Source organism: Rosa rugosa, chromosome 5 (assembly GCF_958449725.1).
Source record: "Rosa rugosa chromosome 5, drRosRugo1.1, whole genome shotgun sequence".
Taxonomy (NCBI): domain Eukaryota; kingdom Viridiplantae; phylum Streptophyta; class Magnoliopsida; order Rosales; family Rosaceae; genus Rosa; species Rosa rugosa.
Window position 1 is genome coordinate 23915163 of NC_084824.1, and position 26038 is coordinate 23941200.

Below are 26038 nucleotides of genomic sequence, written 5' to 3' on the forward strand. Positions count from 1 at the left end.
AATGTAGATTAGGTTTCATTTGCAATGTAATAATAAACTATAAGGTATTTAGCCAATTCCTTTAATATCGTGATGCACTTGACACTTGACAGCAGAAAGTTTGATAAGAGATGTAAGCGTTCTTGTTTCTGGACTGAACATCAACTCATGAACTAAATGCTTTACAAATGTGATTCAGTTTGACAGATCCATCTATAATATTGGTAATAGATGTTCAAACATATTAAACAAATGCTTATATCGAATTCATCTTCTTTATGAGTCCGTGCAAAGTACGGCACAATCATATCTTCATCTTGTACTAAACAAAACAAAAACTAGGCACAGATCAACATTAATACAATTTATACATAGGTCCAAGGGCATCAGCTGATAAATTGACTGTACCCAAAAATGAGCTTCAGCTTATAATGCTCCTTACAACATATAAGGAATCTATGTCCCTAATAATTCCGTGAGCCCCTTGGATAGTACTGAGCATCAAGGTATAGTAGATCAACTGGTTCGGATCTTGGAGTCTTCAATTCTATCTGGGATTTTGCTTTGAAGAGGTTTTCATGGTTTGTGTTTAGCAACAGAAATACAACACATGTTTTTATTACTTGGAGGAATGCATTTCACCAAATCTGAAATTCAAGCACCCCTGAAATCAGATCATTGCATCTCAGAATACTGATACTCAAACTAAAGCGCACTAATACCAACCAAGCAAGATAATGGGCAACTAGAAAATAACATAAAGCTGCTGATGAAAGAGTTATCACCCAAGACATATATAAAGCATGTTTTTAGCAGTTAAAGCTTCAACATAAAAGACATTTGATTTCCTCTACTTGTTACAGATGATGCTCCCAGTAACATATGGTGTTGGCCATTGAACCATTCAAATAAAAAAAATAAAAAATAAAAAAAACATCCTAGCACACAAGAGCATGATCACAACTCATAATAACATGAGATCTTTGTTAATATCAAATTTTCAGATGGCAATGTAATAGTAATAGTTTTCCTTTTTCTTTAAAATCGATGCATAGCCTCTGTTTGATTGGAAGTGCACTACTTCCTTTTGGTTTATCTAAAGGCTAATAATAATATCATGCATCTCTAACCACCATTTTGACGGCCTAACTCATCCCAATAAGTGAAGAATTCAGCAGAGAAAATTCAGGTATATAAGCCGATGAAACTCAAAGAAAGGATGAGATTTGCACCTGATGAAGAAGCTTGAAGTCTAATGAATAAGTCTGCCCTGTCAAAAAACTCAGATCTGTGCAATCAGTCAAGTAGCGTACCTCCTTGGTTATGCAGATTTTGAATCTGCAATTTCGGCAATCACTACCTGGCTCTTGTCCATCATCCCAAAGAGTTATGAACTAGATGGATTAGTTATTAAGTCGTTGAACAGCCCATTGTCCAAATCTCAGGCATCCATGTCTTTTACAAGCATCCACAACTCCTGTTAACATTGGGACTGTGGGATCAAATGGCATATTCCTTACAAAGGTTTCAAGCTCATCCATGTACCCACACTGGCTGTAGAGTTCAATCATGCACTCATAGTGCTCTAATCGAGGTATAATACCATAATCATTGCTCATTGATTCAAAATACTGCTTTCCCAACTCAACAAGACCTTCACAAGTACAAGCATACAAAATGCCTCGAAATGTGATATGATCTGGCTTAATTCCTTCTTCCTTCATCAAACGAAACAATTTAAATATCTGTCTCATTCTATTATTGTGACAGCATCCCAAAATCAAGGAGTTACAAAGAATCACATCTTTTGAAGTCCCACCTTTGAAAACCATAAAAGCATACTCAATAGAATGACACTTGGAATACATGTCAACCAAAGCCCCTCTAACCACGGTATCTATTATGTAACCATTTCTAATCATAAAACCATGAATTTGTTTGCCTTGCTGAAGAGCAAAAATATTTGCACATGCTGAAAGGAGAGTTGCAAATGTAATCTCGTTAGGTGCTGTCTCAAATTGCATCTCATAGAAGATTGTCATTGCCAGTTCACTCAGACGATGTGAAGCATAGTTTGTCAACAAACTATTCCAAGAAACTGTATCCCGTGATGGACTAATCTGGTGAAACCAGACTGTTTTGGAATTTCTCAAGTTACCACATCGACCATACATGTAGAGAAGACCATTGCCAACAAAGAGATTGGAACAAAATCCATGTCGGTAAATGAATCCATGAACCTGTTTTCCCATTTCAACATCTGAGAGGCCAGCACATACATTTAGGATCAACCCAAGAGTGACCTGGTCTATATCTTTGGTGGTGTTCCGCATCAAAAATATAAAATCCAACGCCTCTTCCCATTGGAAGTAACGAGTATACCCTGCCAACATTGCATTCCAAGATATCACATTCCGTTCAGGCATTTCATTGAACAACTCCCTTGCCTTCCATGTTTGTCCACTCATTGCATATCCAGACACAAGTGACGTCCAAGAAATCAAGTTTTTCGAATGGGGCTGGTCAAAAATTGCATGAGCATGTTCTAGCTTCCCGCATTTAACATACATATCGATGAGGGAGCACAAAACGACCTCATCATCTTCAAAACCCATTTTAACCCCAACTCCATGTATCCGCTTCCCCTCCACAAGTGCAAAGGCGCTCGAACAAGCAACAAGAGCATTAGAAAAAGTATACTTCAACGGCCTGACACCCACCACAAGCATCCGGAAAAACATCATTACCGCCTCCATTCCATCACCCATCTCAAGATACCTCCTCACGATTATATTCCAAGAAACATCATTCGGGTTTTCCATCTCATCAAACACTCTCCTCGCATCACTCATAACCCCACACTTCCCATAAACATCAACAAGCGAACTCCCCAAAATCACATTCCCGCCAAAACCATACTTCACAACAAGACCATGAACTTGCCTCAAAACCCAAAACTCCAAAACGGCAGCACACGAGCCGAGAACACCAGCGAAAGTAACCTCATTCGGCAAAAACCCGGCTCTATTCATATCCAAAAACGAAACCAGAGCATCCTCAGGACACCCACTTTGGGAATACGCCTTGATCATGGCGTTCCAAGACCCACCGTCTCTCTGGGGCATTTCGTCGAACAGCTCCCGCGCGTCTCCCAAGGACCCACATTTGGCGTAGGTCTCGATGGCGCGGTTGAGGAGGAAAATGGGCGGGGTGGGGGAGAAGGTGACGAGATGGGACTCGACTTTGCGGGCCTCGAGAACTGCGCGGGAGGAGGAGCAGAGGTGGAAGAGGTGGGCGTAGAGGGAGAAGTGGAAGGGGAATGGGGAAGAGAAGAGGATGGAGACGGCTTTTCGGAGACGGCCGGAAGTGAGGTGAGTGAGGATTGTGTTGGTTACGGCTTTGGCTTCAGTTGGGTGCGAAGGTTTGGTTAGATACCGGAGCCGGCTTATCACGGAGCCGGCTTTGACACCCATGCATGCACTAATAGTAGCAGTCAGAAAGACCTCGTTTTATAATTGTGCCCGCGTTCTCGCGGGTGATATAATCGAAAATAGATTCACTAAAAAGAATCGTAATTATTTATTTATTTATTTATTTATTTTTTTGATCGGGTTAGTTGTTAGTAACTCACACACCCATGCAGTGGTATCCCAGCGCCAGGACACCTGCACCGACATTGCGGCGAAAGCCTGGCAAAGCCAAACTAATCCACTGCACCGCAGACGCACGAATAATTATTTATTTTTTGGATATAAAAAAGTGGTGATTTAGCTATTTTTTTAATTTATACTTTTATCTATTTATATTTTATTAATTTAATTTGTTAATTATGTTATTGAAGGGTATTATAGGTATTTCAAAATTTGGTGTAACCCTTTGACACTAAAAGAGTGCCTCCATTTATAGTAGTAGAGATAGCACTATAGCCAAAGATACTTTAATATTTTTGTGACTAAACGAGGATTATGTTAGTAAAAAGGTAAATAGCTTACGATTTAGTCAAGTGGCATAAGTTTTTCTTTGATATGTGATATTTTTTAATTTCAACTAAATACTTAAGTTTCAGAATTTTTGTGTAAACACGTACACTATCATGGTGATGTTTCAAGTTTATTATCTTTCTGGCCAAGAAATGAAGGAGCACTTTTGAATAACAACATTTCTCTCATTCTATTCAAAGTTTCAAACTAGTTTTCTGTACCTTCAAAGAAGAGGAAAAAAAAGAGGGTGGGATTTGAGGAATTCAAACACGGCAAAGTAATGCAAAATTATAAGAAGATCGATCAGACAAGATTTGTACTAGCAATGAGAAAATTCCTATCTCAAGTCACAAAGAAAAATATAAAATTAATACAGGTTATGAATTGCGCGGCTATGAGGAGTCCAAGAAGATTCTAACATACAAACCATTGGTCGCGATATAGATACCAATGCAAACCCAGTCAATGTACCCCAGCTCAACAACCCTATCGGGACCACCGACAACAAAAACAGAAATTGCAATAGAGAGTTAGAGACAAGCATGCTCAACACAGTGACAGAACTCCAAGGGAGTGGCTTGGTTCTGGGGGTGGCGCCGCCGGTTCTGGACTCCTGGGATTGAGGGCTTCAATATATGCGGTAGTGGTTGCTAGGATTTGAAGGCTACGATTTTAGGGTTTCATGGTTAGAGCTTCGTGCTAATAACGTGTTTTAGGGAATCGATATTTGAGAGAGAAATTGCTGTACTTTCATTGATAATAGGGACCTCTTTATATAGAGGATTACAAGGCGTAGAATCAGAGTTGTAAAAGGAAAGATAATCATACATTGATTGGATATCTCTATGATTCTCCAAGATTATATCTAATTCTAACCATATTTCAACTAGAGTAAGTAACCTCAAGTTTGGGCCAGACACAAATTCTGGATTTACTTGAACAATTGGATATATATACGTATTATTTTGGCTATGGTAATACATGAATCTACCTTTTATCTCAAACAAAAACAAAACGAAGAAGAGAAATAGATACAGCTGGGCTTGATTTGGGTATACTCCTTTGACGAGTGGAACCGACAGCTATCGACTCGGTTACTTTGAGACTACCGAGAATACATTATTATTTTTTGTTCAACTTCTCCGTTTTTCAGGTTTTTTTTTTTCAAAATTGAATTTCTTTATAATTTACATACCAAAAGTCCAAAACTTTGTCGATGAAACCCACGCCCAAAAGAAATATTGCGTGGTTGAAAAGAAGCCAAAATTCGTTGGGCACAAGGTAGATATTAGAGATCGAGGGAAGAGCTGAATAGTTTTGGTTGCGGCCTGACATGAAGAACTATTATATATCACATATGCATGCTCAGGGAAAACAATAAGCTGTGGGCAAGCAAGTCTGTCTTAGAACTTGCCACCTAATAATCAATCAAATCAGTTCCGGTAAACCGGTAAACCAATGAATGAAAGGAAGGAACCTCAACTGAACTAGTATATATGAAGCAATAATTGTAGAGCGCAAACCAAATCGAACCGGCGACATTTTCGGCTTGGTTTAATCTGGTTCTGCAGTTCTTTGAAGTTTTAACACAGCTTTGGAAATAGAGGAGAAGTGCAATGTTGAAAAAGAGTTGCCCTTTTTTTCGTTTCTTTCAATTTCTAATTCAATACATAAGCACGATCTCAGTAACCAATATGCATGACGAATTAATCGACATTTCATTTGACATGTCACTTGCCGTTTATGAACTTCAACTTTAGTTCCTAGCCTTTATGTGATGAAGCCAAATTTAAATATCAAGCCATACATCTTGTTGTATCGATCTGTTTGAATGACAAGGATATCACAAGGACACAAGGCATAAAAGAGATTTTCGCTTAGAGATACAATTTCTTTAGGACATAGACGTTTGGAGGGAACTCAAAAGCCTACACCGTGTATCTGCAATAACTTTGCACCAACTGCTGCCAGTACGCCCGCGCGTGCACATCCACATCAAGCTTCATCAAAAGAGACAGTTTGCACTCGATATTTGAGGCATCAAATAAAGACTACAGACACTAACTTAGAGACCAGCAAGCGTGGTAGCGAATTGACATATCATTTGACATATCACTTGCCGTTGATGGACTTCAACTTTAACGCTAGCTAGGCTTTATGTGATGAACCCAAATCTAAATTCTAAAATATCAAGCCATGCATTTCCTGTACAAACTTCTCGTCATATCACTTTATTCAGAAGATACAACCACTAACAAGCTAGGCAACAAGATAGCCAGGGATTGAAGACATGTATATCTCATGTAGGAGCATTAATCCTCCAACTGCAGCACTTGGATCAACTACTACGTACCTTTGCAGTCAAATTTTTCAGTTTGATTTGTTCAAAGTTGGTCTTTTAAAGGAACAAATCAAGACATGGTCCTGGGGATCCAACTACGTACCTTCACATGCAGGCATTAATCATTTCCCTTTATATGCCATGGATTCATCATCACGTCTCATGCTTCTGCGAAGAAGGAAACATTCCTGCGGACACTTCTTTCGCAGAGAAATAGTAAGAACTACGCGTGCAACTTGATGAAGTCATATATAGAGATGCAGTACGTAGCGCTAATATTGGACCTTTTCTCACATGATGATAGAGATAATAATGCTTACAGTTTCAGATTAAGGTAGAGTGTACGTGATTGCTATAACGATAGCTTAATGTTCAATATATATGCGTTGAATTAATGAAGATGGAGCCGTACGTTTCTACGTAATTAACCTATTTGTCAAGTTTTATTTCCTCATCAGCTCGTCACTAAAAAAGGAAAATTCGCAGGTTTAAGAGTTTCTATACCTTCAAGTCATCGGTCAAAAATTCTAGATATTATGTGGCATTTTTCAATTTCCAGATGTATGCAAAATCAAATGAGAAACATTCGTATTAATGCTCAAAAAAAAAAAAAAAAAAAGAGAAACATTCGTGTCAAATTTGCAGGTCTTGTGTTTACGGAGTGAGATAAAGTAGGCCTTATTTGGAATTGGTAAAAGCATTTCAGACCGCCAAAAGCCAGCGTTTGGCAAAAATAGTTGGAAGTGCATTTTAAATTATATAAACAGTTTTTTGGTGATATTTTTTTAAATAAGAATTTGGCATGTGTGGTTTCAAGTGATCTTGAAATTTTTATAAAAAGCTGCTGTGTCTTTTTAACAAGTCATTTCCAATGTTGATGAGCTATAATCATATATTCAAATCTCACTACCATTAAGTCTCAGATAAATTCTTATATAAGATAAACGTACCACTAGCCAGAAAATTTTAAGTGTATTTCAAAACTATCCTCACTTTATTAAAATGAACCCAAATACTTCCTTTCAATTTCATATCTCCTTCTCAACATTATGGCAAGAGATCGAAGTGAAATTCACACTCCCTCATTTTAGAATCCACACTCCATGTTTTCTTTTTCAGTATCTTAATTTTTTTTTTTTTGTAGTGTGAATTGTAAACTATGTTATGTAAGATACTAAAAAAATTAATATAGAGTGTAGATTGTAAAATAGAGAGTGTAAATTTTATTCACCTATGAAAATGACGGTTTCTGAACTTGCCATAACGGCTGTGCTGATTTTGGCAAAGAACGTTGAAGAGGAGATGGTGGTTGCCTGGTGGTGTATTTGAGATAGACCATATGGTTACCAATTAAAAATAGAAATTAAATGGACAGTTGGAGATATGAATGGTGGGGCTAGAATTTTCAACCAAATATCATTCAAACTTTCTCCTTTGGGAACAAGTTCGAAACCGCGTACAAATTAATTTCATATTCAATGATTGCCTCTTTCAAGATTAGGTGTTGTTGTAGTTATCTTTTTTTATTTGATAGATATCCGTTCTCATAACTTTTTAAAACATTGTATATATTTATATATTTTTATTAAACGTGCATCATTGACTGAAAAGACAATAAATAAGAGATCCTCTGGATCAAGTCAAGTCAATTAATTATTAACATGAGTCTCTTCTTTTCTTGGAATTAATGTAAGAACATTGTTTAGCATATAACACAAAGACTAATATGTCCATCTGTTATTATTCTTAGCTAAGGCTCAATCTTTGATTCCTAGCTAGAACAACTTTTCTTACTTTGTGTAATTAATTAGGGTTTTTAGGGTTTTAAAACTCAACTCTTATTAAGTTTGAGGATCTTAAACCGAGTTCCAAGTTGTCATTGAAGATTTTTTTTTTTGTCTACGTTTATGAGCCTTTCATTTTTCTATGAATTATTTAACAACCAAGAGTTAGCTATGATCAGATACATTTTTCTTGTTTGACTCGGCAAAACATGTTAACAATTAATTATTATTTTTTTGTTAACAATGTTTTTAATTTCATCCCAAAAGGAATTTCCATGAAATTACCTGCAAAAAAAAAAAAAAATTAAAAAAGACCAAGTTGCTACCTCAGCCACCAAAAGTTGACCAAAACTACTATAAATGAAGCTAAAGCTCCAAAGCCCTTTCATCAAAATATAATATCAGTGTGCTCCAAAGTTTTCAAGAAATGGTTGCGCTTTTACAGAAAAATAGCTGCATTTTTAAGTTATTGGGTTTGTGTTTACTCTTCTGCTGTTTGGTTGAGATTCCAGCAGTGGAGGCTAGGATTAGGCATTACAAATGGGAGGTGAAGTATGAGTACAAGTCCCCTGATTGCTTTAAGAAACTTGTTATCACTATCAATGGCGGAACTCCAGGACCAACCATACTTGCTCAGCAGGGAGACACCGTCGTCGTCGAGCTCAAGAATAGTTTGTTAACAGAAAATGTAGCCATACATTGGCATGGTATCAGACAGGTACGTCCATACTCCAAATTCCAATCATTTATATTTGATTTCCTCGAGTATTCGTGTTTCGAACCAGTATTTTGTATCTAATTTGTTTCTGTTACATGTTGCAGATTGGAACACCATGGAGTGATGGAGCCGAAGGGGTGACTCAATGTCCAATATTGCCGGGAGACACTTTCAAATATCAGTTTGTTGTTGATAGGGTAAGTTTAGAACTTTCTGCAATGAACTTTAGGAGCTCTGTTTATGAGTTATTACGTTAAAACTGCTTGATAGGGACTGTTTGAAAGTGCTTGGAAGAAAAAGTCTCAAAGAAAAGCTTGTAGCCCTTCCTCTATAGCACTTCTAAGTGAATATGAAGGAAGCATTTGGTTTTCAAACAAGATCTTTTTTTGGCTTTTAACGAAAGCAGTTCTGATAAAAGGAATTTCAACATAAGCACTCTCAAATAGACCCCTTGCATTGAAGAGATTCATTAGAAATTAGATGCTTCTTCTCCAATAAGCAATTTAAAGTGGTTCTCAAAAACACATTTTTCCTTATGAGTACATAAGCAGAACAAATATAGAGACTACTTTTGAAACTATCAAAAGCACTCACATATTCATAAATCAAGTTCAAGTTATACTGATCTTTATATGATTTGCCTTTTTATAGCCTGGAACTTATCTGTACCATGCTCACTATGGAATGCAAAGAGAAGCTGGCTTATATGGATCAATTCGAGTAGCGCTTCCTGAAGGAGAATCCGAGCCCTTCCTCTACGATTATGATCGAAGCATCATACTCAATGATTGGTACCACAGAAGCACTTATGAACATGCAGTAGGACTATCTTCCAATCCTTTTGTCTGGGTTGGGGAACCTCAGGTAACTTCCATCAACAGTTTTGGTAATAAATTTAACCACTATTTCCCATTGTAACTGTGGTTGCTAATCAATTTTCCTTTCTTGTAAATTTCAGTCACTTTTGATACAAGGCAAAGGAAGATTCAACTGCTCTAGCATCGCCACTCCAAGCTTAGAACCTGATGTTTGTAACACAACTAGTCCTGACTGCTCTCCTTATGCAGTGACTGTAGTCCCTGGCAAAACTTATCGACTAAGGATTGCTAGTTTGACTGCTCTATCAGCCCTCAGTTTCGAAATAGAGGTAAATCATATATGTTCATGTATTTCCAACCATACATATTATGCGGTATAAGTTGATCCACTAATGCTAATTTGTTATGCTGTCACGTTATCAATATAGATACGAAGTTTATATAAAAGGACTTATTTAACAACATGTACAATTTGACAACATAACATAACACAGTATTGTAGAAAATTTTCTGTTTGCAAATTGTTTACCAGAAGCATACAATTAACATTGAAACTCTATGATGCAGGGTCATAATTTGACAGTGGTTGAAGCAGATGGGCATTATGTAGAGCCATTTGTAATAAAGAACCTGTTCATATATTCCGGTGAGACATATTCGGTTCTAATAAAAGCAGACCAAGACCCTTCAAGAAACTATTGGATGACAACCAACATTGTTAGCCGAAATCCCACCACCACCACCCAAAATGTCACCACCACCACCCCACCTGGTTTAGCCTTTCTGAATTACTATCCTAACCATCCTCGAAGATCTCCTCCAACAGTACCACCAGCAGGGCCGGCTTGGAATGATGTTCAGCCTCGACTAAATCAAAGTCTCGCCATTAAGGCACACCGAGATTTCATTCACACCCCTCCCCAAACCCCAGACAGAGTCATTGTTTTCCTCAATACCCAAAACCAGATAAATGGCAATAGGCGCTGGTCAGTGAATAATGTCTCATTCACTCTTCCTCACACACCTTACCTCATTGCACTTCAACAAAACCTCACTGATGCATTTGATCAAACACCTCCGCCGGAAGGGTATGACTTTGTGAACTATGACATCTACAAAGTGGCAAACAACAGCAATGCTACAACAAGTGATGGGATTTACAGGCTCCAGTTCAACACAACAGTGGACATAATCCTGCAAAATGCAAACACCATGAATGCAAACAACAGCGAGACACATCCGTGGCATTTGCATGGTCACGATTTTTGGGTACTCGGATATGGGGAAGGAAAGTTTGACATCAACAATGATCCAAAGAAGTACAATTTGGTGAATCCTATCATGAAGAACACTGTGCCTGTTCATCCATACGGTTGGACAGCTTTGAGGTTCAGGGCAGATAATCCAGGTGTGTGGGCTTTCCATTGTCATATAGAGTCTCATTTCTATATGGGAATGGGTGTGGTGTTTGCAGAAGGAATAGACAGGTTGGGAAACTTGCCTTCTTCTATAATGGGGTGTGGTGAAACCAAAGGAGTAACGCACAGACCTTAGTCATGAAGCGTGATACTTTTGGAGTGCTTCACTCTGTATAGACGAGAGCTTCTATCAAAATCGAAGGACATATTTCCTGAGTATGTAGTACGTAACTACGTACGCACGTTCTAGTTCTATTAGAACTTCCGTGCATATATTCATGCCAAGCACTACTCATTGTTTTATTCTTTATAGTATATATTTATTTCCAGATTTTTTGAAGTCATATTCAGAAAGAGGTCAAATAAAACTGTGAGTTTAGATACCACCAGAGTTGTAATCTACTAATTATATCTTTGATTTTCTAGTCCCATTTTTTCCCTTTTTATTGTATAGGATAGGTACATGTATATTTATATACCAATATTTTGAATCATTCAATAAATTGAAAAGTCACTGTTAGCTATGGTATATATATAAGAGTTCACACTTGAAGCAAACCATTGGCTATTCATCTTCAAGTCTTGGATGTGAGGCCAGGCATAGATGGAAGTTCCCGACTTGTTTCTTGAAATGCAAATGGTTCTAGTTTCAATCACTGACTTGGAATCTTCAGCCGGAAATATTATACAAGTGCAAGTGGTCAAGCTCCACGCAGAAAAGATTGGTCCGATAACTTGCGCATAATACTCGGTGGAGGCAGCACTATTACCACAATGATAACACACTTTATCGTCGTCGACTGCTCCTCATCCTACAACGTCATCCTAGGGCGAGACGCCATTCGGGGACTTCAGTGTTTCGTAGTAGGACACATGCTAATGATGAAGATACCCACCCCTGGGGGCACCCTCACCATTAGAGGCGATCAGGAGTTAGCGAGACAGTGTAATTCCCTGATTGTCGCGAGAGGGCACGGCAGACGTGAGGTACTCCTTACCACAAACCTGCCCTCCCCATCCGACAAGCCTGACGACCCAAGAGAAGACCCAGGACGATTGCGGTACACGCAGTAAAAAGAAAGAGGATAAAAGGAAGCTCAAACACCCAAGGCCATCTGCCTTGGAGGACTTGATATCGGTCTCCATATCCGATACGAAACCGGAAAGAAAGGTTAAGATTGGCTCCAAAACGGACCCACATTTTCAAACAGAATTAATTGCTTTCCTCAAGTCTAGACAGAAGGTGTTTGCATGGCCATACGCTGACACGCCAGGGATCTCACCAGAATTGCTGACCCACAAACTCACAATCTCACCGGACGTCCCCCCAATCAGACAAAAAAGAAGGGTCTTCACAGAAGAAAAATACAAGGTCATCCAAGAAGAAGTCAAGAAGCTCCAGGATATTGGGTTCGTCAAAGAAGTATCCTACCCGACATGGCTATCAAATGTCGTAATGGTAAAGAAGCCCAATGGCGGCGAATGTGTGTCGATTACACTAACCTAAACAAGGCCTGCCCAAAGGACAGTTTTCCCCTGCCAAGAATTGACCAACTTGTCGATTCCACAGCAGGCCACAAGCTCCTCAGCTTTATGGACGCCTTCTCGGGGTACAACCAGATCGCCATGGAGCCTTCCAATCAAGAACACACATCCTTCACCACTGACAAAGGCCTATATTGCTACAAGGTAATGTCATTTAGTCTAAAAAACGCTGGAGCAACATACAAGAGATTAGTCAACGCCATGTTTGCAGATCACATCGGGAAGATAATGGAAGTATATGTTGACGATATGCTCGTCAAGAGCGTCACCATTGAAGATCACATCAAAAACTTGGGCATCGTCTTCGACATCTTACTCCGATAAGGTATGCGACTCAACCCAGACAAATGCGTATTTGGCGTCCTTGGAGGCAAATTCCTGGGCTTTGTGGTTAGCGAGAGAGGCATTGAGGCAAATCTGGAGAAGGTTCAAGCCATCCTAGATATGGCACTGCCAAAAACGAGAAATGAGGTACAATCCCTCACGGGTAAGGTTGTAGCTTTCGCCCGGTTCATATCCTGCTTAACAAACAAATGTGCTCCCTTTTTCAAGCTTCTTAAAACTCACCACACAGAGAAAATCGACTAGGGACCCGAGCACGACAAGGCTTTCAAGGGAATCCAAGGCTACCTAGTGTTGGTACCTACTCTTTCCAAACCCATCCTCGGGGAAACCCTATACATCTATCTCGCAGTATCAATCACAGCGGTCAGCGCTGCCCTTGTCAGACGCGAGAACAGTGACGAGTTACCAGTATATTATACCGGCAAAAGGTTCAACGATGCCGAGTCCAGATACTCCGATATCGAAAAGTTTGCCCTCGCACTCCTCACTGCTGCTCGACGGCTACAGAAATACTTCCAGGCACACACCATTCATGTCCTGACTAACCAACCCTTGAAATAGGTCCTCCAAAAACCGGAATCCTCAGGAAGGTTAGTAAAATGGTCCATTGAGCTAGGCGAGTTTGACATCCACTACATGCCACACACAACCATTAAAGGGCAGGCTGCCACAGACTTCATCGCATAATTTATACCTTTGGAGGACAGCAGGTCCCCAAACGAGACGCAATCGGAACCCAGCACCACCCCAACGTGGACACTTCATGTCAACGGGTCCTCTAATGGCTAACTCAGCAGGGCAGGAGTCGTTTTGACCGACCCAGAGGGGCACAGATACGAGTACGCACTACAGTTCAAGTTTAAAGCCTCGAACAACACAACCGAGTACGAAGCACTGATAGCTGGCGTCCAATTGGCAAAGGAACTGGGACTCACAACTCATTGTAAACCAGGTTGAAGGTGATTTCCAAGCCAAAGAACCACATTTATTGTGAAGACTTGACTTGGCTTAAGTTAAGAAAAGTCTAGTTTACCACTACTAAATTATGTTATAGCTAGATACTTATTTGTTTTAGTAAAAGAAAGGTCAAATATAGAGGTCTAGCTTTGTATATGGGTACATTGCTTGATCTCTGCTGACTTTAGTTTTTGTGAAAAACTAACTAGCTTTTATTGACAAAATATCAGAATAGAACACAAGTACTTCTTAAAAAGAAAAATAAACTTTAACCTGTATACCATCTTTGTCAAAAAGAAAAAAAGAAAAGAGATACTACAATTTGTGCTTGGTTTCAAGAAGGAGACATACATAGCTATCTGCAAAGTATTATATCTATGTTAATACATGTTTCCATAAGCCACATTACATCAATTTCTTGTTCATGATTTGAAATTATAGCTTCCTTGACTTGCTGCCATTACTTTTGCAAATGTACCAAAATTTCCAGCAAATGCTTAGCTTAGTATGTTCCTTCTTCTTGGGTTTTCTTTAGCTGGAAGTTCTATTAAAACCTGCAATGCATGCACAGAAACATATTAGAAGAAGGAAAAAAAAAAATTCTGGAATGTTATTTTGTTTTATTTAATTGTTGTGTCACCTAGTAGCTTGTTGGAAACACATGTTTACACACTTCTAACCACAATTAAGAACTTGCAGACATAAAGTCAATTGTGTGCAGCAAGTGGCTGCTCTTAGAGCAGCTTAAAACTTGGGCAACAAGCTCAAAGCAGGAGCTGGCAGTTTGGGATAATCTTCAGATGATTTTTCTAAGCAGGAGCTGGCAGTAAGCTGCTCCCAGTGTTTATCTAACTGACTGAGCTAAACAGGAGGTGGCTAGTCTACATATAGGTTCTCATGATTACATCTTCTAGTATAAAAGAGGCCTTTACTTGCAGTAAGAAACACAAGTTAGAAAAGAGAGCAGAAAAACAATTTAGAGAATATGGAAATATCAGGGTCTGGAGACAAGTCTTTAGAGGTCTGGAAACAAAGTCTCAGCTTTACTAAATCAGGTTTAAGGTAGGGGAAGTTTTGGGGAACCTCAAGCATGATTATATAGGTCTATTCATATGATTTTGAGTGACATTTGCTGCTGATCAGAATGTTTATGTTGTGTAACATATATGCTTAGTTCATCATCATGTTGTTTTATCTAATCCTAGCTTGAAGAAAGAGTGAAAATGGTTGTGTAGTTGAGTCTAATACTCGTAAGGGACCAGCAATGTCAACCAATGGTATATACACTTGGGGAGAGAAGCCCCTTCAATTATTATTGATAAAATGATCTAATGTTTGGTAAGAAGACACTGGTGACCGAGATTAGTACAAGATTACTAACAACTGGAGTATAAGGAGTTATTCTCTATCTTGCACCATCACTAATTATATGTATGAGGTTTGCTCTATTGAGCTTTAAGCTCACCCCTTTTATATATGATATTGTGCAGATCATACTCTTGAGGATTAGAACTTAATTTCTGGAAATCTGGATGTAGGAGAAGGAGAAATAAATTTTTAGTTTGCTGTTTTGGTTTATCTTTGTACAATAAAGCTTATTTTATAAGCTTGCTTTTGTTTTTCTTGTAAGAACTTACTTTTGTAATAAAGAGTTCAACATCCAAGTCACCTCTGATTCTTATTTTTTTCAATATAATTTTTATTTGCCAAAGTGTTTCTTATCTTTGACAATTAAAAACTATTCATATCCTTACTCGGGAAAAAAAAATTGCAGATTTCCGGGTTAGGGTGTGACAAAGTGGTATCAGAGCCTAGTGTTTACCAGGTCATAGGACTAAGAATAGGAACTGATCTTTATAGCTACAGCAGCAGATCTTGAAATTGTTTTTTTTTTTTTAGGGATAAGATGATTTTGGGTATATGGTGTTATAAATTTATTTTCTTAACTAAAGCTGCAAGTTTCTTGAATTAGATGGAACCTTCAGAGAGTATGGACAGTTGGGGAGGATTCCACATCGGACCCCAAGGGGCAAAACCTCTAAACTTGGGGGCATATGAGGTGGTCATAGCTGTGGACTCTAGAAACTTTTTGGCATCCATGCCATGATTCACCAAGTTAGTACTACAAGGCAGCGTTTCACTGCAGAAACACAGAGAATTGGTGCGGTATCGAATAAGAGCTCACTTTGACATTGTTGTTGGGGCAATGAACTTGGAGGAAAATGAGGCTGATTATCGCTATACAAGGAACATTGTGAGGGAGAATATATTACGTGCACCTCAAGTGCAGGTACCAAATGGGGCTGCACCATACATTGCTGCACCAATACCAATCCCTATAGCTGGAATTCATGCTGGAGCCAACCTACCAAATTTATTTCTCCATTCCGAGTCAGTGAACACAACAAACTACCCACCCCCTTTGAATGAAACTCCTGCCATACCACACCGTTAACTAATGGAGAACCTATGAAGTAGAAGTCTGGAGGGAGGTAGCGTAAATAGAATAAAAGGGGGAGCTGACTCTTTGTTTGTTTCTGTTGGAAGTTTAAGCTTTAATGTTTGTATAAGTATGATAAGAACAATATGTACTAATGGTATGTTAGTTTTCCTACAGGTTCTGTAAGTATTTTTTTTATGAATAAGTAGAAATGTATGTTTGCAAGGCAGCTTCATGTCAACTTAAAGAAAAAAAAAGAAAAAAAAAAGGGTTTCTACTGTATTTACACTATGTATTTAGTCAACTTTGAGCAACCATAGCCTTTTGATCTAGACCTTCATTTCAAAAACCATTTGCACGTGTTGAAAGCTTATACTTTAGGCCTAATATCTATATAGTTTCATACAATTTCATTTAAGATTCAGTGGTTAATTTCGAGGCTAAAAGACAGAAGTCTGCATTCTGTAGTTTTTGACCCCATTGTCTTCTTACTAAAAACTGTACATTTTGGCTGGGTATTTGAACTTGATGTCTTCATGAAAGTTTCAGTAGACATCTAAAAGATAATTTCAAAATTTAAATCTCATGAAAAAGAGTTTTCTAGAGTAAGTTATGATTTTTCGAAGTTGAGGGTCTGCATCAGGAAATTCTTCAATTGATACTATGTTTCTGTTTGTTTCATTTGATTTTGATAGTTTGATTAGTTTCCTTTATTCAAACTTGTTTACAAACTGAACATAAACATTCTTAACTTTCCAATCAACAAAATTTATGACACCATTTTCAGACTTTATTTCAGATAGTTGTGTCATTATGAAATTAGCTAGCCATATCAGTTTGCATATAAGAACTGAGAATTTTATTATCTTCAATACTTGACTAGTTCTTCCTACGGTTTTTCTTACACCAGTATTTAAATTTAGACAACTACCCGATTTCACAAGAGATAACATGACTATTAACAAAAAGAATTTTAAAACCATAGAAGAAAGATTACCAGAAGCTATAGGCGTTCTGAGAGGATGTCTTGGGTGGAAGCTCCGGTAGGCTTCGACGGCGTCAAGTATGGCCAAGTATCGTAGGAACCTTGTAATGGAGCCTCTCTTCTATCTTCTTTGACGTTTTGTTCATCAATTTTAGTAGAGAAATTGTCTGGGAAAGAATCGAGTTCTAGAGCTAAACTGGATAAGAAGTTGCTACTGATACTTTAGAGTTTTGACTAAAGAAAAGGGGAGGTTGGGAGGAGTTCTATCCTTACCTAGACAAGCTGTTTTCATTATCTTTTTATTTATGAGTGAATATAAAAAATGTTTATGTTTTTAACAAGTGACCGTGACCTTTTCTTTAGCTGCTTTCAATCTTTCAATCTTTTTGGATTACAATTATACTATATAAATTGAATATTACTTGGTTAATATATTTATCTTCTAAGTTATTTATTTGTGGTTCAATATATATATATATTGCCTTGTGATACTTATAAGTTGGACAATTAAATAATTTTATCATACTATCAGACATCTTACTATTGATTATGTACTTGGTTATGAGATATTTGTCTGTCTATATATATGCGTAGAAAGAAGCTTATTGTTAAAATACTAAGCGATCTCAATTTTTCTTAAGTTAAGATAACTGAGATGGAAGGACAACATGAAGATAGCAACTCTACAGTTATAACTGCCATTCAAGATATGGCAAATGCCATTAGGGGAGGAAATAATAACCACCCAGAAGATACTGGAAGTCGAATTATGAGGATTCAAGGAGAATTTCGGAAATCTCGACCACCAGTATTTAAAGGCATAATGGATCCAATGATGGCCGAGGAATGGCTACGTCAGATTACAAGGAGTATGAATAACCAAAGAGTTCCTGAAGATTTGAAAGTGATTATCGCTTGTACTTATCTGGAAGGACAAGCATATCATTGGTGGGAATCAATCTTAAGCATGCCAAACACTGAAATCATCACCTGGTCTGCATTTGAGAACATTTTCTTGGAAAAATATTTTCCAGACATTGTGAGAGGAATGAAAGTTCGAGAATTTATAAATCTTCTTCAGCGTGACCTATCTGTGGCTGAATACCAAGCTAAGTTTGAAGAACTTATGAGATTTGCACCAACCATGATTTCAACTGAACTTACCAAAGCAAAACGATTCCAAGATGGTCTTAGGCCTACTATTAAAGAAAAGGTGTCAATTCTCAAGCTGGAAAGGTATGCATATGTGGTGGATCGAGCACTTGTACCTGAACAGAATCTCAATGAGACTAAGAGAATCTGGGAGAGTCGACAACCAAATGGAGGACAAAGAAACAACACGCGCCAAAATTTTGGTAACTCTCAATTTCAGCAACAAAAGCCATTTAGGATGCTCCAAGACACACGAAGTTGTTATCATTGTGGGCAAAGGGGACATGTTCAGAAACATTGCCCACATAATCAAGCATATCATGCACCACTAATACAGCAACCTCAGTTCCGACCTGCACAGCAACGTGCTCTATTTCAACCTCAACAAAACTGGCAGAGACCCCCATTTGGTAAACAAGTACAACGACAAGGTGGACCATCTGCACCAAATAGACCTAAGGCACCTGTTGGAGGGTGGAGGCCAGGACAACTCAATCAAGGTCGAGTATATGATGTAGGCCAAGTGATAGATCAAACTAATAATGCGGTGGTTGAAGGTACACTCCTAGTATTTAACACTTGTGCTTGGGTATTATTTGATCCTGGTGCAACACACTCTTTCATATCTACGTCTTTTGCGTCCATCCTTGAACTAGAGTCTGAATTCATGAAGTCATCTTTTCTAATTGGATCTCCCTGGGGTGGTAGCATAAAAGTCGATAAAATATGTCGATCTTGCATAATAGAGATTTCCAATCATATTCTTATCTGTGATTTGATGATGATGGAAATGTTAGAATTTGATGTTATATTGGGAATGGATTGGCTCGCAAAATACCAAGCAATCTTTGATTGTGGTAGAAAGAGGGTAACATTACGTACCTGTGAAGGTGAGCCATTTACCTTTCAGGGAGATAAGGACATAATTAGACCTGAATTACTCTTTAACACTAGAAGTTATGGTTATTTAAGGATGTTTGCGCATTGAGGAGATCACTACGACTACAATAGACCTTATCCCAGTGGTTAAAGACTTTATTGACGTATTTCCAGAAGATTTGTCCAGATTACCACCAGAATGGGAAGCAGAATTTTCCATTGAAGTTTATCCCGACACAACACCTGTCTCAATACCTCCATATCGCATGGCTCGCAAAGAATTGAAGGAATAATTGAAATTACAAATCGAGGAGCTACAGAGCAAGGGCTTTATTCGACCGAGTGCCTCGCCTTAGGGAGCACCCACTCTATTTGTGAAGAAGAAAGATGGGACTCTTAGAATGTGCATTGACTATCGTCAATTAAACAGAGTTACTATGAAAAATGAGTATCCACTTCCGAGGATTGATGACCTCTTTGATCAGTTAAAAGGTTTCCAATTTTTCTCAAAGATTGATCTTCGTTCTGGGTATCATCAGCTTCAAGTGAAAGCAGAAGACATAAAAAAGACAGCTTTCAGATCCAGGTATGGACACTATGAGTTTTTGGTCATGCCTTTCGGTTTACCAAATGCTCCCGCAGCATTCATGGATTTAATGAACCGAATATTTCGACCTTACTTGGATCAATTTGTAATCGTGTTCATTGATAACATCCTCATCTATTCAAGATCCCAAGCAGAGTATGCAGAACACTTATCTACCATTTTACAGACATTGAAGGAACATCAATTATTTGCTAAGTTTAGCAAATGTGAATTCTGGTTGACTGAAGTGAAGTTCTTAGGACATGTAATTTCAAATGAAGGCATTGCAGTAGATTCTTCCAAGGTTGAGGCGGTACAAAATTGGAGGCAACCAAAGAATGTCTCAGAGATAAGAAGGTTTTTAGGCTTAGCAGGGTACTACAGAATATTTATAAAGAATTTTTCTCGCTTGGCTGCTCCAATGACGAAGCTAACACAAAAAGGAGTTCCATTTATTTGGACCAATGCATGTGAAGAATCATTCCAAGAGTTGAAGACCCGTTTGACTACTGCTTCAGTGTTAATCATTCCTAAACATGGTATAGGGTATGTACTATACACCGATGCATCATTATGCGGATTGGGATGTGTACTAATGCAATCTGATAGAGTAGTGGCATATGCTTCTCGTCAACTAAAGACGCATGAGAGGAATTATCCAACGCATGATTTGGAATTAGCAACTATTGTTCATTCTTTGAAGACTTGGCGACATTATCTTTATGGTGAAAGATTTGAGCTTTACTCTGATCATAAAAGTTTGAAATATCTTTTCACTCAGAAAGAACTTAACTTAAGACAACGACGTTGGATGGAGTATTTGGAGGATTATGACTTTGGATTACATTATCATCCTGGAAAAGCCAATGCAGTAGCAGATGCTCTTAGTAGGAAAAGACTTGTGGCAGGACTACAAATTCAAATGTGGAAAATGATTGAACCAATTTGCGAGTACGATTTATTCGTACATACACGAAAGGGTATTGCTTCATTTATAATTTAGCTACAAGACCAATCTTGATGACAACCATCATTGAAGGTCAATAAAATGATGCTACATCTAAATCCATTCGAGAACAAATTGCGAAAGGAAATGGACCGGAAGGATGGACTCTTAAAGAAGATGAAGGTTTAAGATATTGGGGAAGGTTATTTGTACCAGAAATTTTGGAATTGAGAAATCAAGTACTTCGTGAAGCTCATCATGCAACATATACTATTCATCCAGGAGGCACAAAGATGTATCATGACTTACGTCGTCAATTTTGGTGGAGTGGTATGAAGAAGGACATTGCTATTTTTGTGGAAAAATGTCTTATATGTCAACAAGTTAAGGCAAAATATCAAAAACCAGCAGGAACACTTCAACCACTACCCGTAGTTGAGTGGAAATGGGATCACATCACCATGGACTTTGTGACTGGGTTACCACGTCCTCAGAGAAGTCGGGATGCCATATGGGTGATTGTGGATCGACTGACCAAGTCTGCACATTTTATACCAGTTAAGACGACAGATTCTACAGAGACACTTGGTAAGCTATATATAAATGAGATAGTGAGACTACATGGGACTCCTATTTCAATCATATCTGATAGAGATTCCAAGTTCACCTCACAACTATGGGAAAGCTTACAGAACGCATTCAAAACTGAGTTGCACTTCAGTACTTCATTTCATCCTCAGACTGATGGCCAGTTTGAAAGGACCATTCAAATTTTGGAAGATATGCTACGGTCATGTGTCCTAGATTTTCATGGAAGTTGGGAATATCATCTACCACTGGCAGAATTTGCTTACAACAACAGTTTTCAATCAAGTATAGGAATGGCACCTTATGAAGCATTATATGGAAGGCCTTGTAGATCACCTTTATGTTGGACGGAAGTAGGTGAAACAATTTTATTAGAACCCGATTTGGTGCAAGAGACCACCGAAAAGATAAAATTGATCAAGCAACGTTTGCTAACTTCCCAAAGTAAACAAAAGAGTTATGCGGACCAGAGAAAGAGGCCATTGGAATTCAGTATTGGTGATCATGTATTTTTCAAGGTATCACCTCGCAAGGGAATCAAAACGTTTGGATAGTCCGGAAAGCTATCACCAAGGTTTATTGGACCTTTTGAAATTCTAGAAAGGATCAGAGAAGTAGCTTACAAGTTGGCATTACCCCCTCAACTTTCAGGCATTCATGATGTGTTTCATGTTTGTATGCTTCGAAAGTATCATCCAGACCCATTCCATATTTTGAATTGGAGTGACATTGAGTTAGATGAAGAGTTATCATTTGAGAACAGACCAATCCGAATATTGGATCATAAAGAGCAAGTACTTCGAACAAAGACTATTCCATTGGTCAAAGTGCTTTGGAAACATGGGAATATAGAGGAAGCCACATGGGAACAAGAGACTGAACTACGCAAGAAATACCCTGAACTCTTCTAAATCCCGGTATGATCTAAATTTCGAGGACGAAATTTCTTTTTAGGAGGATAGATTGTGAAGACTTGACTTGGCATAAGTTAATAAAAGTCTAGTTTACCACTACTAAATTATGTTATAGCTAGATACTTATTTGTTTTAGTAAAAGAAGGGTCAAATATATATAGAGGTCTAGCTTTGTATATGGGTTCATTGCTTGATCTCTACTGACTTTAGTTTTTGTCAAAAACTAACTAGCTTTTATTGACAAAATACTAGAATAGAACACAAGTACTTCTTACAAAGAAAAATAAACTTTAACCTATATACCATCTTTGTCAAAAAGAAAAAAAGAAAAGAGATACTACAATTTGTGCTTGGTTTCAAGAAAGAGACATACATAGCTATCTGCAAAGTATTATATCTATGTTAATACATGTTTCCATAAGCCACATTACAACAATTTCTTGTTCATGATTTGAAATTATAGCTTCCTTGACTTGCTGCCATTACTTTTGCAAATGTACCAAAATTTCCAGCAAATGCTTAGCTTAGTATGTTCCTTCTTCTTGGGTTTTCCTTAGCTGGAAGTTCTATTAAAACCTGCAATGCATGCACAGAAACATATTAGAAGAAGGAAAAAAAAAAAATCTGGAATGTTATTTTGTTTTATTTAATTGTTGTGTCACCTAGTAGCTTGTTGGAAACAAGGTTTTAAATTTCTCCGAAACTGCCGAAATTTCCGTCGAAATTTCCGTAATTTTGAAGTACCGAAATGAAATTCATATGCTATATCATTTCCGTCAGAAGTTTCCCGAAATTTTCCGAAATTTTCCGTACATTTCCACGAAATTCTTAATTTCCGAAATATCTACACACACAATATATATTTAAAAATTCACACCGAAATTTTGTCCGAAATTTCTGTTAAATTTTTTTGTCACCTACAATGAATTTTTACTTCACACTTTTATAGAGAAAATATGAAATTTTGATTTTTTTTTTTTTTTTTTTTTTTGCAATCAAGTTGAATACAACAAAAAACCTTTTTGTTTTTATCTGCTACAAAGTTGAATGCTCCAACCATAACATGATTTCCTTTTTGCTTCGTCTCAAATATTGTATGATTTCATACACTGTAACATCATATTAGGTAATTCCACAATATCCGATATATGGATTGCATGTGGAAAGGGAACAACACGTACACATACAATAACCATGTGATGAAGTACGAAAATCATTTCCAAAATTCATGTACTTTGGAGCAGTATTGTATGATACTAAATGAAAGCAGTTCAACCAGCTAGATCGAACCACATCGTAGTAGCTTTTATATTCCTTTTGTTGTACTAATTCATTTTCATTCACGAGGTTTTGGTTTTACGTGCCCCGCCCCACCCCCTTGTAATTTTCTAATTATTAAAAAAAGTAAATCATATTTACATTATCAATATACAACACATTATCAATACACATAGATAAAAACACTAGTTTAGCAATCTCGTCCATATAAAATATCATAATTCTATTATAAATGTATAATTTTAGAGATGTTACATTGTAAATAGGTTTATTATAGGTTAGTTTAGTCTATGTAAAAGTTTCATTCAAAAATATCATTTTATAAATGCAATTAATTTGATTTCTTTATTTTTAACCGAAATTTCCACCGAAATCGAAACTTTCTCCGAAATTTCCTTAAATTTGAAGTACCGAAATCGAAACCGAAACCGAAATTTGAAACCTTGGTTGGAAACACATGTTTACACACTTCTAACCACAATTAAGAACTTGCATAAATAAAGTCAATTGTGTGCAGCAAGTGGCTGCTCTTAGAGCAGCTTAAAACTTGGGCAACAAGCTCAAAGCAGGAGCTGGCAGTTTGGGATAATCTTCAGATGATTTTTCTAAGCAGGAGCTGGCAGTAAGCTGCTCCCAGTGTTTATCTAACTGACTGAGCTAAACAGGAGGTGGCTAGTCTACATATAAGTTCTCATGATTACATCTTCTAGTATAAAAGAGGCCTTTACTTGCAGTAAGAAACACAAGTTAGAAAAGAGAGCAGAAAAACAATTTAGAGAATATGGAAATATCAGGGTCTGGAGACAAGTCTTTAGAGGTCTGGAAACAAAGTCTCAGCTTTACTAAATCAGGTTTAAGGTAGGGGAAGTTTTGGGGAACCTCAAGCATGATTATATAGGTCTATTCATATGATTTTGAGTGACATTTGCTGCTGATCAGAATGTTTATGTTGTGTAACATATATGCTTAGTTCATCATCATGTTGTTTTATCTAATCCTAGCTTGAAGAAAGAGTGAAAATGGTTGTGTAGTTGAGTCTAATACTCGTAAGGGACCAGCAATGTCAACCAATGGTATATACACTTGGGGAGAGAAGCCCCTTCAATTATTATTGATAAAATGATCTAATGTTTGGTAAGAAGACACTGGTGACCGAGATTAGTACAAGATTACTAACAACTGGAGTATAAGGAGTTATTCTCTATCTTGCACCATCACTAATTATATGTATGAGGTTTGCTCTATTGAGCTTTAAGCTCACCCCTTTTATATATGATATTGTGCAGATCATACTCTTGAGGATTAGAACTTAATTTCTGGAAATCTGGATGTAGGAGAAGGAGAAATAAATTTTTAGTTTGCTGTTTTGGTTTATCTTTGTACAATAAAGCTTATTTTATAAGCTTGCTTTTGTTTTTCTTGTAATAACTTACTTTTGTAATAAAGAGTTCAACATCCAAGTCACCTCTGATTCTTATTTTTTTCAATAGAGTTTTTATTTGCCAAAGTGTTCCTTCTTATTTTTTTCAATATAGTTTTTATTTGCCAAAGTGTTCCTTATCTTTGACAATTAAAAGCTATTCACATCCTTACTCAGGGAAAAAAAATTGCAGATTTCCGGGTTAGGGTGTGACATTTATCCCATTATCAGTCTCTCACAAAGGCTCTATTCAAGCAATGTCTTCCTCGCCATACCATCGCCCTGATCCCACGGGCGCAGAACACTAATGCAGACGTTGTCGCCAGGCTAGCAGCATCGCCACCCGACACCGATATCCGAAATCTCAAAATGGAAGTACTGGAAAAGCCAAGTATCGACAAACCATTCTCAGAGATTGTCACGCCCCGAATTTCGAATAAAGAAATTCGAATCCGAAATGCGATAACCTAACAAAATCATCAAAATTGCATAGAAACCGTTTCAATTTAAACTAAGCAATAACAATAATCCCAAAAGCATAAACTCAATAAGGACTCAATCACTCGAGACAAACGTTATATCAACAAGTGTTTACTAAACCCGAATGAAATGAATTACGAATGTAAACGCTCACTAAGAGCATAATACAAACAGCAGTTAATAACAAAATAGGTTAAGAACCTAAACTGTTACAGCTACTCCTCGAACTCAGCCCTGGTGGTCCTGACCTGCAGGAATAACCGCTACACGATGGAATAGTGCACCGGGTTGCAACCAACAAACCTGGTAAGCTTTTTAAGCTCGTATGAGTAAACTTCAATAAAAAGACACGAATCCCACATGCTTAATAATTCCCCCAAATCATGAATCAATCAAGTCATACAAATCAACACCACAATCAATAATGATTCAAGTCCCTCATGGACAATAAATGAAAGGATCACATGAAACATTCTTTTATAAAC

At 37.6% G+C, this 26038-nt stretch overlaps 2 protein-coding genes across 2 annotated transcripts; one reads left to right on the plus strand and one right to left on the minus strand.

Annotated features, from left to right (window-relative positions):
* Positions 1-198: 198 nt before the first annotated feature.
* Positions 199-3499, minus strand: LOC133709802 (pentatricopeptide repeat-containing protein At3g26540). The gene is made up of 2 exons (XM_062135687.1): positions 1212-3499; positions 199-643 (listed from the first exon to the last, which is right to left on the minus strand). Exon 1 carries the CDS (start codon positions 3450-3452, stop codon positions 1383-1385), a length of 2070 nt encoding a protein of 689 aa, XP_061991671.1. The 5' UTR covers positions 3453-3499; the 3' UTR covers positions 199-643; positions 1212-1382.
* Positions 3500-8489: 4990 nt separating this feature from the next.
* On the plus strand, positions 8490-11554 carry LOC133710423 (L-ascorbate oxidase-like). The gene is made up of 5 exons (XM_062136489.1): positions 8490-8802; positions 8907-8999; positions 9454-9666; positions 9761-9949; positions 10188-11554. Exons 1-5 carry the CDS (start codon positions 8512-8514, stop codon positions 11172-11174), a joined length of 1773 nt encoding a protein of 590 aa, XP_061992473.1. The 5' UTR covers positions 8490-8511; the 3' UTR covers positions 11175-11554.
* Positions 11555-26038: the final 14484 nt, after the last annotated feature.